The sequence below is a fragment of the Notechis scutatus genome, chromosome 2, assembly GCF_049901735.1.
Source record: "Notechis scutatus isolate UNSWTSFEM ecotype Mainland chromosome 2, rNotScu1.2, whole genome shotgun sequence".
NCBI classification, from domain to species: domain Eukaryota; kingdom Metazoa; phylum Chordata; class Lepidosauria; order Squamata; family Elapidae; genus Notechis; species Notechis scutatus.
This window is the reverse complement of record NC_142010.1, coordinates 42,035,331-42,051,152: the sequence shown is the minus strand read 5'-3', so window position 1 is coordinate 42,051,152 and position 15,822 is coordinate 42,035,331. Positions and strand designations below refer to the sequence as shown.

At 35.0% G+C, this 15,822-nt stretch overlaps 1 protein-coding gene across 5 annotated transcripts in view; it reads right to left on the bottom strand.

The window, feature by feature from the left end:
• The window catches only part of ITPR1 (inositol 1,4,5-trisphosphate receptor type 1), a 246,074-nt gene that overhangs the window by 91,337 nt on the left and 138,915 nt on the right, over positions 1–15,822 (bottom strand). For 3 of the 5 annotated variants that reach the window (XM_087954613.1, XM_087954611.1, XM_087954612.1), the window contains 6 exons: positions 14,458–14,583; positions 12,194–12,322; positions 11,322–11,442; positions 9,968–10,152; positions 9,136–9,284; positions 7,819–7,930 (listed from right to left, as the gene is read on the bottom strand). In XM_087954613.1, coding sequence (XP_087810739.1) covers positions 7,819–7,930; positions 9,136–9,284; positions 9,968–10,152; positions 11,322–11,442; positions 12,194–12,322; positions 14,458–14,583 — 822 coding nt within the window. Of the gene's footprint in view, positions 1–1,566; positions 1,600–7,818; positions 7,931–9,135; positions 9,285–9,967; positions 10,153–11,321; positions 11,443–12,193; positions 12,323–14,457; positions 14,584–15,822 lie in introns of all 5 variants that reach the window. The other 2 variants (XM_087954609.1, XM_087954610.1) reach the window with 1 other exon arrangement.

Genomic DNA, 15,822 nt, shown 5'->3' with positions numbered 1-15,822 from the left:
TGATTTTTTTAAAAGTGTTACTGTATTTCAGATTTTCATTTTATCTCACACACCAGTTTGGTTTAATAATACATTTATCCAGAGCATTTCAGTATGCACTTTACTTTTAAAGGGCTGTTATATCAAAATGGTTACAAAAAGCCCTGTTTATCTCTAATTCCTCTTGAAGAAATACAACTTTTGCAGAATCATGCGTCACAATCACAAGCATGTTTTCCCTCTGGAAGAATTTTCTTATTCTTCTTCAATTGTAAAGCTCAGTGGAGACAGAATATGACTTTTAAAAAGGCATTTCTTTCTTTGTGCCACGTGTATGTAAATTGGCTGGTAGAAAAAGAAAACACTGTGCTTCCTCTGAAAAGTTTCAAGGAATGCAAACTCCTGCCAGAAGACACTTTTAATAAACATAGTGTTCATTTCCTATATTTATAAATACACCTGCTGCTAGTATGGAATCCTCCCACTGAAATCAGCCAACAAAGTTTTCACTGGTAATTGAGGTCTAGATTCTAAACTGAGCTTGATCTCAATCCTGATTTAATGCAAAGCTAGTCAGGATGTATGAAAGCATTCATTTGACAGAAAATCTAAGTAAAAAACAAGTATCCTAAATTTCACGTATATGGTCACAAGTTCGGAATATAGTGTGGTTCTCAACACCCTGAAGCTAAATGAGTTGGTTTAAATTACTCTGGGGGCAATAAAATAACTTTAAAAGAGAATTTTCACCCATTTCTTTAGTTAACAAAATTCAGTAAAATTAAAACAAAGTACTGGAGTACTTGACCAACTACTCCACCTAATTTATGCTTTTTTTCTACAATCTTTCTAATACCAAAAAAAAGCCAAAATCTCTGATAGTCATGGAGCAGTATCTGATGATTATAAATTATGAGTGGAATTTTGATGGTAGAAAATCCAGCAGAGCAAAGACAAGGCTAATTTGAGCTGATTCAGAAACTACATGCTCCCTAGTGTCAGATAGTCTAACTGATTTTCTCATGTATGCCTTAGAATCACATGCTCAGTTAGAAGAAAAACTATAGATTATAGCAGACTTTTACCTGCTGATTTATTGACATTAAACTGCCATAAAAAATTAATCAGGCAAGCTACACAAAGTAGTTATTTAATTCTAGGTGTCATCTTTTCTTTCAATTTTACAAAATAGCAAATTCAAGATTCAGGATCTGATTGCCTCCCTCCTCTTTGCACATTAAGATTTCTAAATTCAAAGAATTCTTATAAAATAGTATGTTAAATGTTTAAACATCTTCATTTATACTGCAGGGGAGAGTTATCCATTCAGTGTTCTACCATTTGAAAGAATACAACATCACTGAATCCAAAAATATGTTCAGACAATACTCTTGCAGGAAAACAAAATATAAAATTAAAATTAAATGGTTCATGGCATGACAAATTACACTCCACTACATCACTAGCACAAACATGAGAACCACAATGCATAAACACTGACAAGACAGCACGACATATTACATGGCTACTGACTTCAGGATACCACCAGGGAAGACTAAAGAAACAATAAAGTAAGAAATTCAAAACCTCAGCATTATCCAATTCACCAAGTGCAATCAGCTAAAAAGAAAAACAAGAGGGAGAAAAAAGAAATTGAAAATAAATATTAATGAAAGAGAAATGGCAAATAATCAGTTATAGACACTGAGAATCATAATTTCCACTCTTTCAACCCAGTTCTTTTGTAAGATTGTTGATTCAAAAAAAAACAACCCACCTCTCTCATCTTCTCTGAATATAACACTAGATATAAATATATTAGACATACTAGCTTATGTTAGTAGGACATATGATCAGATATGGATAAACCTAACTAACAGTGTCTTGGAAAATATGGCCGTACATCCCTATATCATTAAGCGTTTTATTCTTTATTGTTTCATATAACTTTTTCTTTTAAAAGCATGTAAACTTTTCAGTGGGACAATTAAATGCATAATAATAATATACTATTTTTACTATAATTAATCTACAAACGATCAAGTGGTTACAGCTTACAGATAGCCCTCAACTTGTAACAGTAGTGAGTTAAAAATTGACTTATGGCTGTTTTTCACACTTACAACCTTTGAAGCACCCCCATGATCATGTGATCAAAATTCAGATGGTTACTGGTCCATACTCATGAGTGTGGCTGTGTCCCAAGTCATAGGATCACCTTTTGCAAAGTCAATGGCGAAGCCAGATTCACTTAACAACCAGGTTACTAACTTATCAACTGCGGTGATTCACTTAACCATTGTGGCAAGAAAGGTAGTAAAATGGGGCAAAACTCACTGGTCAAATGTCTCACTTAACAACAGAAATTTTGGACTCAATCATGGTTGTAAGTCAAGGACTACTCTATTAGGAGGATGCTTTCAGCATCCACTATGCCTAATAATATTAAAACCAGGTGTCTTGGGATTTGATATTGTGTGGCTCCTATGGTACCATTTGTATGTTCCATGAAAAGGATCTAATATCCTATCCCAAAACATCTAGTTTTAATATTATTAGACTGAGTAGATGCTGGAAGCATTCTCCTCATAACCCATAGCCGCTTGGTAGTTTGTAAACTCTATGTTAAAAAAAATAATATAATCAATCCATCCTTCTGAGAGCCCCAGAGCATATTTCTTTCTTGCTTCACACAGATTGTTCATTGGCTTGATTCAATACAATGCAACTCCTGCAACTTCTATGTACAACAAGCATAACAATTTAACTTCATCTGTATATTCAGAATAAAAGTGCAGCTGAGGGAAATGTTGTTTTTCCTTGATATAAAAACAAATCACAGTCAGCAAAAACACTGAAATCCACAATCAGCAAACTTGTTTTAAAGTGTACACTGATCAGTTAACTTGGGTAAATTTGATTGTACTTTAAGCTCATATAGAAATCAAGCAGGTGCCATTTATAAAGTCTTTGTCGGTACTTAAATTCAGCATCATAAAGTTGGTACTCTTTGCAGCGTAACTTTTAACAGGAAAAAGAGACTTAAGCTGAGCTTCTTAGTTTTAGAGACTTTTACTATTATTTTCTCATGGTTAAGAAATATATTAAAGCTGCTCCTATACTGACACTGTTTAAAAAAAAAAAGCAAACCTATATGTACCATAAAATCATAAAACTGGAGCGAACCATTTAACTTTTTTCTGAAATGGCTGAAAAAGAATTATATGTCTATCCATGTAGTTCTTGACTTACGACCATAATCGAGCCCATTTATGTTGCTAAGTGAGACATTTGTTAAGTGAGGTTTGTTCCATTTTACAACCTTTCTTCCCACAGTTGTTAAGTGAATTGTTGCAGTTGTTAAATTAGTAACATGACTGTTAAGTGAATCTGGCTTTCCTATTTGATTTTGCTTGTCAGGAAGTCAGAAAAGATGATCCTTTGACCCCAGGACACTGAAATCATCATAAATATGAAGCTGTTGCCAAGCATCTAATGCTACAGGATGCTACAATAGTCCTAAGTGTGAAAAATAGTCGTAAGTCACTTTTTCAGTGTCACTGTAACTTTGAATGGCCACTGAATGAACTGTTGGAAGTCGAGGATTACCTGTACAGTAAATAGATTTGGTAAACAACTAATAAGTAAAACAGTATTTCTTATATTTTATCTATTGTTGGAAGGCTTTAGCTCAAAGTGTTACTTTTCCTAGAGCACCAATACAAGTAAGATTTTCTTCATTTACAAGATCCTTCTTTGCTACTTATCATGGCTACATTACACACAGATGTTTCCAAGCTTGCCCCTGATTTGCTTATATTCACAATTCTCATATGCTGCACTATTTCTAATTAATTTACAATAATTAATCTATTTAACTAAACTTTTCCAATATATCAGATTTAAATTTAAAATAATCAATAGTACCATGATTGTCTTTAATATATTTCATACATTTAGTTTGCATTCATAGAAACTATAATACAGTTGCTACTGAGATAACAGATTGACATAAGGAATTTAGATCTTAATAGTCACATAATTCTTTAGACTATAAGTTATAATGTTTAGAATCTGCCCTATTCCGACTTTTTCACCACTGGAAAAAAATTAGAATAACATTTTATTCAAATAACTAAGTGAAATAAATATGTTTCAGAAAAAAAGAGTAATTATTATTTTTAAATAAATTCAAAGATGCACACAATATAGTAGATTTACACTTTGATAAAGCAGAATCAGGTTGAAAATTAGCTAAATGGTTAGCCGTACAATTGGCATGTATTCTTTTCTTCCTGCAAAGTAGATTGCTGCCAATGTGAGATGCCATGCTAGTTTTCATATCAATCTTGGTATCATTGTCTTTTCCATTTTGACACCCACCCTCCCAATCTCCTATGAACATTTCTTCTCGTTAACTGCTTTTCTTAGAGGTTTTCCATACTAATTGCATGGAATTTCAAACTGTTCTCCACATAATCTTGGAGCTTCGAGGTATCAGGAGATTTTAATGAAGCATCCAGCAAAACACACAAACAAAATTATTTTTCAGTTGGGATAGCTTGAAAGTAAAGGCTGGCTGCCTTTGTTTGAATATGGCTGAGACTCAGAAAGGGTTCAGCTGTGAATAAGTTCTTACATTGAGCCATATCTATTGCATGTTCTCGTCAAGCTAAAATTGACGTTTATGGTGACCAGTCACCATTACAACTGGTGGAAATAGATAAATAAGGAAGATGTTGTGATCTTGTGATTCTCTTCTGTTGGGAACTTTAAGGAAACACATTTTAAATACTGGGCATTGGCTCAATCTTAGGCAGCTGATTAAACTAGACATATTCCAGACAACTGTTTATAAAAAGTGTGAAATGTATAAATGTTCTTCTCTGTACAACTGAAAGCAGCTCATGTTAGAGAGCCTCCTAATATACACACAACTGCTCTGGGTTGCTTCTGAAATCCTAAAGTGCACTTAGCTCTCAATTAGCAATGTAACCTTTTGATTTGCCTCTTGCTAAGGGCCCTAGAACAGATTTACAGATTTTCACAGCAACTTCCCTTTAGAATGTCTATGGAGATTCTCAGTCATCCAGGTGCTTTTTTTTTCTTTTGCATCTTGAAAAGCACCTTTGGGTTTCCTTCAGAATGCTTGGGATTATCAAATTCATGTGTTCAGAGAAAGATTTGCCAAAATACCCCATTTTGCTACTTTCTTCAAATAATTTGAGGGCTTAAGTCCTTCCCAGCTTAACAGAACAATAATTAAGATTTCTTAGAAAACATTTGTCACTTTTTTTCCTAGAGATTATTCTTTGATTGTTTTTCAGTCATATAAAAGTTCTGCAACTGACCAGTTAAATGATTGTGTAGTTCAATATAATTAGTTTATCATGACCCTTTTATCAGAAGTGCACATAGACCTAAAATAGCAGAGAAGGTCATCCAGTTCGATGAGGTTTTTTGCATCTGTTATGTCGGGCCATTTAACTCTATTCATTGGTTCTCCAATCAACTTGGGCATATATTCTTCTACTTCTGTGGAACTCTTTGGGCCACAACAATTTCAGGATCAAAGGAAACTCGTCAAAAGGCAACATTAATTGATTTATCATCTTTTAGTGAGCCATTCAATACACAAATTAATGGCCATCACTTTTACACTTATAGCAGTTAGATTACATTTTTGGGGAGAAAATACTCCTTGATATGATGAGCCTTAAATTTTAATGCCAACAAACACTCCCATCTAATTTACTTCCCATCCAATCAGCAGCAAACACAGGCAGAAGACTTGATAGTTTTGTTTTTCTCTTCTCCCATAGCAGCGGCATGACAAGGTGTCATGGGAGATACAGTTCTCAACTTCAGCAGCTCTAAGCTAATGCATTGTTCCTGTCATGCCGTTGTAGGAGTCTGAATCCGAGGAGGAAGATGAACAGCTGACAGGGAATGGGAGTGTGGCTCCATTGGCTGTAGAGGAAACTGGGGAAGGGCAAAGTCCAGCTGGGCAGAGCAGGGAAGAGGTAGAACAAGGGAGAAGGAGTTCAAAGGAAGACCTAGGCCCACCCCCTCTTCATCCTAGGGCACGCAGGGAGAAATGGAGAAGAGAGCAATGTGGGTTCTGTGGCTTACGGGGGAGGAAAGGGCCCTGATTCCCTTCTTTAGCCACAGCTAAAGTTTAAAAGAAATGCATGCTGAGTGCGGCAGCTGCTGGGAACAAACATGAGTTTATCTTGTGTTGATTTTAGTTATCTGTGTTCCTGGCATCTTCCCAACCATGTTGAGTTATTGCCATGCCTTCACGTCTGGAATTCTTGCTCCTGCCCTGCCGGATTAATTTTAAATCATCTTGCCTTGATTTGACTTATACTTACAGTGTTTGTTGACCACGTTTTAGACTTGATTCTCTGCAGCCAAAGGCTGTTCCTGGGAGTTTTTCTTCAGCCAGAAGGTAACCAGGATATTGCGGACAAAGTTTGAGCTAATAAAGGGATTCCTACTGATTATCTGACTGTGTTGCCTTTGTGCCACACCTCGGGTCATCACAGTTCCCAGTTTCCTAAGATTCCTAACTTGTTTTTTTGCGGCAATAACGAAGGGACGCAAAACCCCTTCCTTTCTGCACATCCATGCCATTTAACAATATAGGGAAGTAAATGGGAGAATATCTGCCAAGACTAGTTCTCGGTGTTGCTCAGACCTGATGGAAAAATGCAATATCTTTTCCCCCTCAATTTTTTTCATTTCAGCCAGTGAAAAATTTTGGTAATTTCATTTATGCTGGTGCTTTTATAAGTGCCGACACTTATGCAACCCTGTACTGGCATAAATTTGCTAGTCTCCTAGGCTTACATATCCATAACATTCATATAAGATATGTTTTATATCTTCAAGTAAAAAAGAATCCATTTTGGAATGCCAGTTTTCTGAGAATCAGTATGAAATTAGCTTATCTACAATTGAATGAATCAGTGGTGGCAGGGGAAGGATACTGTAAAATCTCCAGTCAGAGGTGGGATTTGCTGGTTCTCTGAACTACTCAAGATTTCCGCTACCGGTTCTCCAGAATTGGTCAGAACCTGCTGAATGCCACCTCTGGAATGAATACAGAGATGGTGAACGTATAATCCTCCAGATTTTGCTGAAGCTAAATTTCAAGATGCTCAACTGGTTTGTAAATAGATATCTGGAGGTTTAATGGTTGCATATTTCTGCCAATGTGTTTACTGAATGAGCTAGAAAGCAAATTTTGAAGATTAAAACTTGCCTAGATCACAACCTTCAAAGAACAGGATTTATTATTTCTATTAACTATGTGTTATTGTCTGTTACCAAAGTGATTAAAAGCTACTTAGCATTTTTTATGACCCTGTAATCCTTCTTATCGGGGTGGAGTCAAGGCAACTGAATGGAATTCAGCGTTTACTGGCCAGATGCCCTTCTTGATGACTATGCAGAGTTCACAGCAGATACTCTCTCTTTGAGCCCTGAGAGAGAAACATCTGTCACTCTCAACCTTCCAAGTGAGAGGCAAATGTCTTCACCTCTAGTCCACCAGGCCACTCCAAATAAGAAATATATAATATACTTAAGTATTATATAATCCATTATCCTCAACAGTGATGAAAAAGAGATGCTGCAGAATTTAGGAGTCCCTTGTCCTATTAAAATGAACTGGAAATAATAAGCAATTCAGTTGTACATACCATTGTTTTTGACTTTAAAAAAATAAATGCAACAATTATAAAGAACCCATACTGCCATTTTAACTACTCTGCAAAAAAAAAAAAAAAAAAAGACAGAATAAAAGACAAAACAGTAGACTTTTAATCAAAGTACCTTCTCTCCATAGCCTCTATCTTTGGTCATCATTTCCCTGAGTGTCTGTAATACTTTAATACAAAGTTTCTCCTCATTCTCTTCCAGCAGCTGCTTAGTATGTTTTATTAACCTGAAAACAACCAATTGATCAGTTTGTTTCAGTACTAGAATGTCTACTCAATTAGGAAGGCATTTGTAGGTATTTGCATTAAAGGTGATAGAAAAAACCAATTGTCCAAAAGACAACCATATTGTTATTTTTTTTCCTTCAAAGCATAATTCAGAAATATACTGTATGTGAAGCAATAAATAAATAAATCCATACACTTTCTATATAGAAAACTTTGAAGTACAGTATAATCTGCTCTGAGAAACTAAAGTTGCACAAATGTGGAATAAGCGAACTAAAATTAAGCAGCTCTGTCAAGGAACAACAATATTTGTAGCTTATTTCATAAAATACAAGTTGCTTCTCGTGGCTTAAGAACTAGGAGGTTCTAAGATGATATATCAGAAACAAAAAAATTACAACACATTGTTATAGTCTACAAGGATTTCTGAAGAAAGAATTAATTCATTCATACGTTATAAAATTAGGTATAAACATATTTTTCAAAATGGTCTATTTGTTACGTTCACTAGCAAAACTTAACCAGGATCCTCATACTTAAACTAAGGATAAATTTTACCTGAGATTTGTGGTTGCTAACAGAAGGAATCATTCTTGTTTTCTTGACCAGATCCCATGCAGTCCAGCATATAATAACATGCTGCATTTTTACATCAAGCAGATGAACACAGGATGAGAAAACTTAATATGCCACATTATTATGCCATACACATTTTCTCACAGGATTGAGAGACTCCTACCTATCCATCTATCCTCAGAGTAATTTTTCACTGTTCTACCCAATATTGTCATTTTCTAAATAAATAAGATGAATACCAAGGCCTGATTCACATAACATGGTAATCTACAATGTGGTTTGTATATGACTGGTTTAGCATATGGTATGAATGATGCTGTTGTGGCTTAAACAAACAATGACTAATGCAATATATGAATCCAGTCATTAAGTACTGTGTAACGGCACATGATCTGTAGTACAATTTTATTAAAATTACTTTCTGCTTTCAGAAGCCATTATTACCAGCTTCAGTAACAATAGATCCATGTGGAAAGCTACTAGAATATTACAAAAATATTACAAGAAACAAAGTATGATAACAAATTGATAGCAAAATAAGATCAATATACCCTAACCTATAGTAACAGTTTAGAAGAGAGCAAGAATTATTTTAACATAATAAAGAAAATGCTGACCCTCAACTTACTTGCAGATAAAACCTCCACTTTCACATTTCCTTCTAGCATCTGTATTTTCTGGGAATAGCAGTTCTGGTCTATGAAGGACATCCACCAATACAGACAATTCAGCTTGGACCAGTGGCCGTAAGCGATCTTCCAAAGCTGATACTATATCCTAAGTAGGTGCATATTTAGTTTGAAACTTACATGGACAAATCATACAGACAAGTACTTTTTTAAAACAATTATGCCAATTAAGTAAGAATATGCTTAATTAAAACAAGATCAATACTTTAAATACTAACATTATAATGGGAACCTGCAGAAACAAATTTTATTGTTTCTACATTTCTCTTCTCACTGTCAGTAGAAAAAGGTTTCTTTAAAGTTACAAACACTAAGTACTTACAATACAATACTGCGAACACATATTTAGAGTATTTCCATTTACTTACTAAAATCTGTAAATGGACATTATAAAAAGCAAAAAGGCATTTTCTACTAATATTAATATTACTATTAATAACATTTATTACATACTAAATACCTAGGGCCATATCAAGGTGTGTGAGAATGTACTTGAGAGACAACAGGGCAAGAAGACACTGACTAGGCAAAGATCAGGTAAAAGGCAGTTTAGTCTAGGGGACTAGGGGCACGGCAAACATCTCAGAAGGTGGGTGGGGAAGGTGTAGTTTCAGTCTTGCAAGATTCTATTATTGTAACTTTACAATAAAGGCAGTACTCACAATTGGTTTTCTTGCCTGGGCTACCTCAAAGGGGTGACATGCTATTTCTTCATATAAATCACACATCCCCTAAATACTTAAAAGCAGATATTGATATATCTGTACTCACTTGCAACCTCTCAATGATATTACGATAATCCCTTGATGCTGCCATCACAGAATCTCTCCGAGCAGCGTTTCTTGCCGTCATCCTCCAGTTCATTGCTGTTTTTTGCACTATGTTGTGAGACTTCAGGAAGAGGTTATTGACCTGGCTGTCAAGATCAACTGGGATAGCAATCGCTCTGCTCTTTGCTGAAATATATAATGTATTATCATTTGTTCAACCAATGACATGTTATACAACATGCATTTAAGAAGGATATGATCCAGATTCGCATCTAGAGAAATGAAAGGGCAAATTTACATAAGGAACACTGACATTGGTAGAAATGGTTTTGTTTGTGTTTTTGATATCACTAGATTTGCATGTACACTATATAGCAGCTTCTATTAGGCAAAACCTTTTAGTCCAGCATTCTGTACCCATAATAACCAACCAAAATTTCATTTGTAAACTGCTCATCATCATTTAGACAGTGAAATGGGCGGTATCTAAATTTGACAAACAAACAAATGAACGCCAAAGGGAAACCCAAGCCAAACCTGAATTTCTCACAGCCTCTTCCTGTGCTCGTTTCCCAATTCACAAAGGTTAATAAGCTTCTATAACCAAAGGTAATACAGAGTTATCATGCTTAATATAACATTCTTAATTGTGAAAATAAAGCATATATTTGATTAGACTGCTGGGGTTCCATACAAAAATACTTGAACAAATATGTTCCGATGTTCAATATTTCAAGTTATTTAAAAAAACAGCATAATTTAGAGTAACGGATGAAAAGGGAGAACATCTGAGGGCAAGATTAGAATTAGAATTTAGATAACAGAGTTGGAAGGGACCTTGGAGGTCTTCTAGTCCAACCCTCTGCTCAGGCAGGAAACCCTATGGCATTTCAGATAAATCTCTTCTTTAAAACTTCCAGTGTTGGAGCATTCACAACTTCTGGAGGCAAATTGTTCCTTTGATTAATTGTTCTAACTGTCAGGAAGTTTCTCCTTAGTTCTAGGTTGCTTCTCTCCTTGATTAGTTTCCATCCATTGCTTCTTGTCCTGCCTTCAGGTGCTTTGGAGAATAGATATTTTTGATAGACATATATTGAAGAGAAAGAGCTTATGTGGATTAATTATTACAGTCCTAGATAAGGCTCCCCAGTGAAATTCCAAAATTATTCACCTTCCAGAAGAAGCTGAAGATAGAACTCTTCTGGAGTGTGTTTGGGATATGAAGCCGTGTCATCGTTGCTAGTGGGTTTAAGTATTTAGGTATAGTATATTTTGTACTATCATGTGCATTGGATTTAAATTGCAGCAGGTAGAAAAATGATTAATAAGTCAAAAAATCAATATAGTTTTCTTACCTACATCTGAAAGTACTCTGATACAACTTTCCACTGATGCTTTTTGACTGGGCATGAGCCAGTTACAATGATACACTCGAAACACACCTTGTAAAAGCTGCACAAACACAGGCTGGCGAGTCTAAAAAGACAACAAGAATATGTACATTTCAATTCAAGGAAATAGGAGGGTAACAAAAAGAGAAACAGAGGTCAAGAAATGTGAAGAGTGGGACCGAAACTAAGCAAACAAGCATGAAAAGTGATTTGTTGTGAAACCCAGAGATACAGCACTTTAAAAGCAAATTGCCTTGAAGTCTGGGGTATATAGTTTGCACCATTACCTACTGAAGCAATCATAATGTTTTTCAAATTATCAGTAAAATTAAAATACCTACCCTAAAATAGGAAACACCATCTATTGTAAGCTGTAGGTGGAATCCATTTAAATCTAATTCTATTTCTTTGTGTAAAACATGTTAAGACAAATTTCAATGAAAAAAGTCATGTTTCAATAATGTCAGTGTATAAATTAGGCTACAAATACGACATAGATATTTTATAAATGGAATTGGCTCATAGGAAACAATGAAATGACCAGTAGATGTCTCTGTAACATTACTACAAATTATGCTAAACATTAAAAATTAGAAGGTAGGAATCACCTGCCCTTCTACAGAAAGCACCCTTCAGGGAAATGTGGAATATTGAAACAATCAACCTCTTAGTTTTACCTACAATTCAATCTTTCCAGAAATTATTTCCAACTCCAAAAACATAATGTATAACTCACAATATCAGAAGTGGTTCTAAGATCAAAATAGGGTATAATAGTAAGAAACATAGATCTCATTTTGCTTTGCATAGTTTAATTTTTCTATTTAGTTCTTTACCTGCAAAGTTGTGCTCTGGTCTGAAAATGGAGAACTGAAGAAGGTAGTAACTATACTCATCACTATTTCAGTCACATATTTTTCCAAAATAGAATCTGCATGCTTCCTATCACTGGTATTGTTGCAAGTCTGGAAAATAATGCAATCTGTTAAAACAAAATGATGCAAGAATTCTAATCCTCTCACAAATGCCAAGCAGTTAAACTTAATAAAGCACCTGTGGGCCAGACAAGGAATAATGGATAGAAACTGAACAAGGAGAGATTTAACCTGGAAATTAGGAGAAACTTTCTGACAGTGAGAACAATCAACCAATGGAACAGCTTACCCTCGAAGTTGTGGGAGTGCCATCACTTGAGACTTTCAAGAAGAGATTGGACTGCCATTTGTCAGAAATGGTCTAGGGTTTCCTGTTTGAGAGGGGGGTTGGACTAGATGACCTACAATGTCCCTTCCAACTCTGATTATCTGTTATCTGTTAATATACCTAGAGAGGTAACTTTTCTCGAAATTATGAAAGAATGTAAAGCACATTTGGGGAGGGAATAGGTAATCCTCAACTTGATTTAATGATCCTTTGAAGTTGCAACAGCACTGAAAAATGTGACTTGCACTTATGACTGTTAATCCTTGCACTTACGGCTGTCACAGCATCCCTATCAAAATTAGGCTCTTTGGCAACCAGTTGGTATTTACAATGGTTGCTGCATCTCGGGAGGTCATGTGATCACCATCTGTGACTTTGCTAACCAGCTTCCAACAACCAAAGTCAATAGGGGAAACCAGATTCACTTAGCAACCATATTATTCACTTAACTGCAGTGATTTGTTTAATAACCCTGGGGGGCAGGGGAAAGGTTGTAAAATTGGGCATAACTCTCTCCTTGTTAGCAATGGAAATTCTGGTTTTAATTGTGGCCGTAAGTTGGGAACTTCCTATATGTGCATTTTAAAAAATTACTTTTTATAACCACCAATAATGTTGCTACAAATGTCTACTTCTGAGTTTGAGACCTAGTGGAGAATAGGAACAAATACACCAACCATTAGTCTGAAAGTTAAAAAATAGAGATCCTCCTTCTCTTTTGAAACTTCAAGGCCTCTTGGACAAAAAAAAAAATTCGCTCCTATGTTGGAAAGATCTACTATTAAGTTTCTTATATACCATATAGCAGAATTTATATGGCAAATAATTTTAGGTAGAGCTGGGCTAGTAGCAACATATCAACACTTTTCTCAAGCATCTGGTGTAGCATTCAAAATGAAAATAATAGGAAATATTTCATAATTCACTTTTTCCAAGAAGAAAACTTGATTTTATCCATGTCCTTACTATTCACTGGATAGAAACCAGATTACAAATCACACTTATCAATGAATGAAGTTGTAGTCATTAGGATTGTAGGAACAATTGTCAGCCAAACATCATTTCATTTCCCTGACACACACACACTCCAATACACCTAGCATGCAGTAAGGATTGAGTGTGCGCAATAACTCAAAAGTTAACTTTGGGTGGAGGGGAAATAGAAGGGTATGTGTGTGCTTAGAGGAAGTGTAGCAATACAATGTCTTGCTTGAAGGAAATGAATGGCTGGAAATTTGACAAGGACCCCTTCTTTTTAAGAGAAAGGATAAAGTGAAGGGCTTGTTATATTTGCCTTCAGAAGTAGTAGGTGCTCCAATAATAGAGGTGTTTAAAAAGAAATTGGACAACCATTTGTCTGAAATAGTATAGGATCTCCTTGCTTGAGTAGAGCTTGGACTAGAAGACCTCCAAGGTCCTTTCTGACTCTATTATTCTGTTGTGTTTTGTATCACTTTTTTCCCCAATATCGACAAAGAACAGTATCTAAAAACGAGCATTACGATAAAAACATTTAAAAAGTCTTCTAATATAATTTTTCATCATAGATATCTATGCTTACCTCAGAACAGAAAACCAACAGCATGAAAAGTTAACTAGGAACTGGAAGCTGGGGGCAATTATAGAAGGATTAGAGGGTTGCAAACCTCAGAATTATGAAACCTCATATAAATCTAAATAGACACATATTATCACTGTAATTACATGAGGGAAGCCAATGTTATTAATTACTATTGTAATTAATCTAATTGCCATATATGTATAAAATTATGGAGAATGTTTCAAATGAAACTGAAACAATGGATATGATTTTTCCAGCCTTTTCCAATTTTATATGTAGCATTCAAATGTGACATGCATGATTTACGCTTTAATATTTCCAGCTACAAATACTTACCCTACAGATATCAACAAGGAAGTTTTCAAAGAGCTTCCACATATGATTGCTTGTATAAATCTCTTTCATTTCAACTTCTGTGTCGACATAGCAGTGGTTTAGAAAATTAATATAGGCTATTTTCACCTGAAGATAACAAATCAAATAATTTATATACCCTTCTAAAAAACAGATTAAAACTGTCACATAAGTCTGGACAATGATGAAAAAAAATAACTCCATTCTCAGAGATAAAACTCTTCCTCGCCACATTCTTTTTTTATTTCTATAAAATATTATCCTGCTTAGTTGATTTGTTAGTCATTATCAATATCAGTTTAGTTGTTGCAAACCACAAACCAGTTCAACACATCATTTTAGACTTTGATTGAAAAGATATGGCAGTTAGCCTTCATAATGCTTAACTGAGGTTTTTTTTTTCACAAAAGGAGATGAGAGGCAGCTGGGAGAAAGCAGAAATTTACCACTGAAAGCAGAAACAAAATTATTTTTGCAGCAATTTCAAACAGGATTTGAATGCAAATTGTACAGTATTTCATTCTGAAGTAGATTAGATCCAAAATCTCTTATAAAAACCATGGTATATTAGTTGGTGACAGCTATTCCCTCTTTTTAAATATCAGAAGTTTTAGTCCTGCCACAGCAATAACATTTTATGTACAGCCTACATACATGCTAGCCTCTTTTTACAATCTTAGTGGAAAGTTATTTGTAGCATTATACAGTTCATGATAGTCTTAATGACAACAGAATCATAAAGGGTTTAAATGAACATAGATTATTTATGTAAAAAAGTAGTGCTACAGGTATCAGAAGATTGCCACCAATCATGTTCATTTTCTAAGGAGTTTGCTGGGCTCAGAGTTATTCCTGTTAAACCAGGCCTGTCAAACTGGTGGCGCACGGGCCAGATGTGTCATGTGCAGGCCACACCCCTTCTGGCCCCACAAAAATGTCTCAATACGTCATGTGATGTGATCAAATTTTACACCGGTTCTGTAAACCATAAAATACAATAAACCATAAAATATAAAAATGCAACATTTTACAGGTGGTTTCTTACTCAATTGATACCAAATGTGGTAGATACCAAGGAAATGCTTATAGGCACATTCCTTCTAAGAAACAAAGGTCAAAGTGAAGAAAATGTCATAAACTTTAAAAAAAATAAACTTAAGATTCATTTAGCTATCTGTGAAAATGGTAAAAATCTTATAGGTGTTGTACCAGGAAAAAAGTTACCAAAAGGGAATTAATTTCTAATAACAGCCCTTGATATTGTCTGCTCTTGTTTAAGCTGTAATGAAAACCATAATCTGTCCTTAATTGAATCCTTGATCTAAGGAGGGATGATACTTGTCTTTG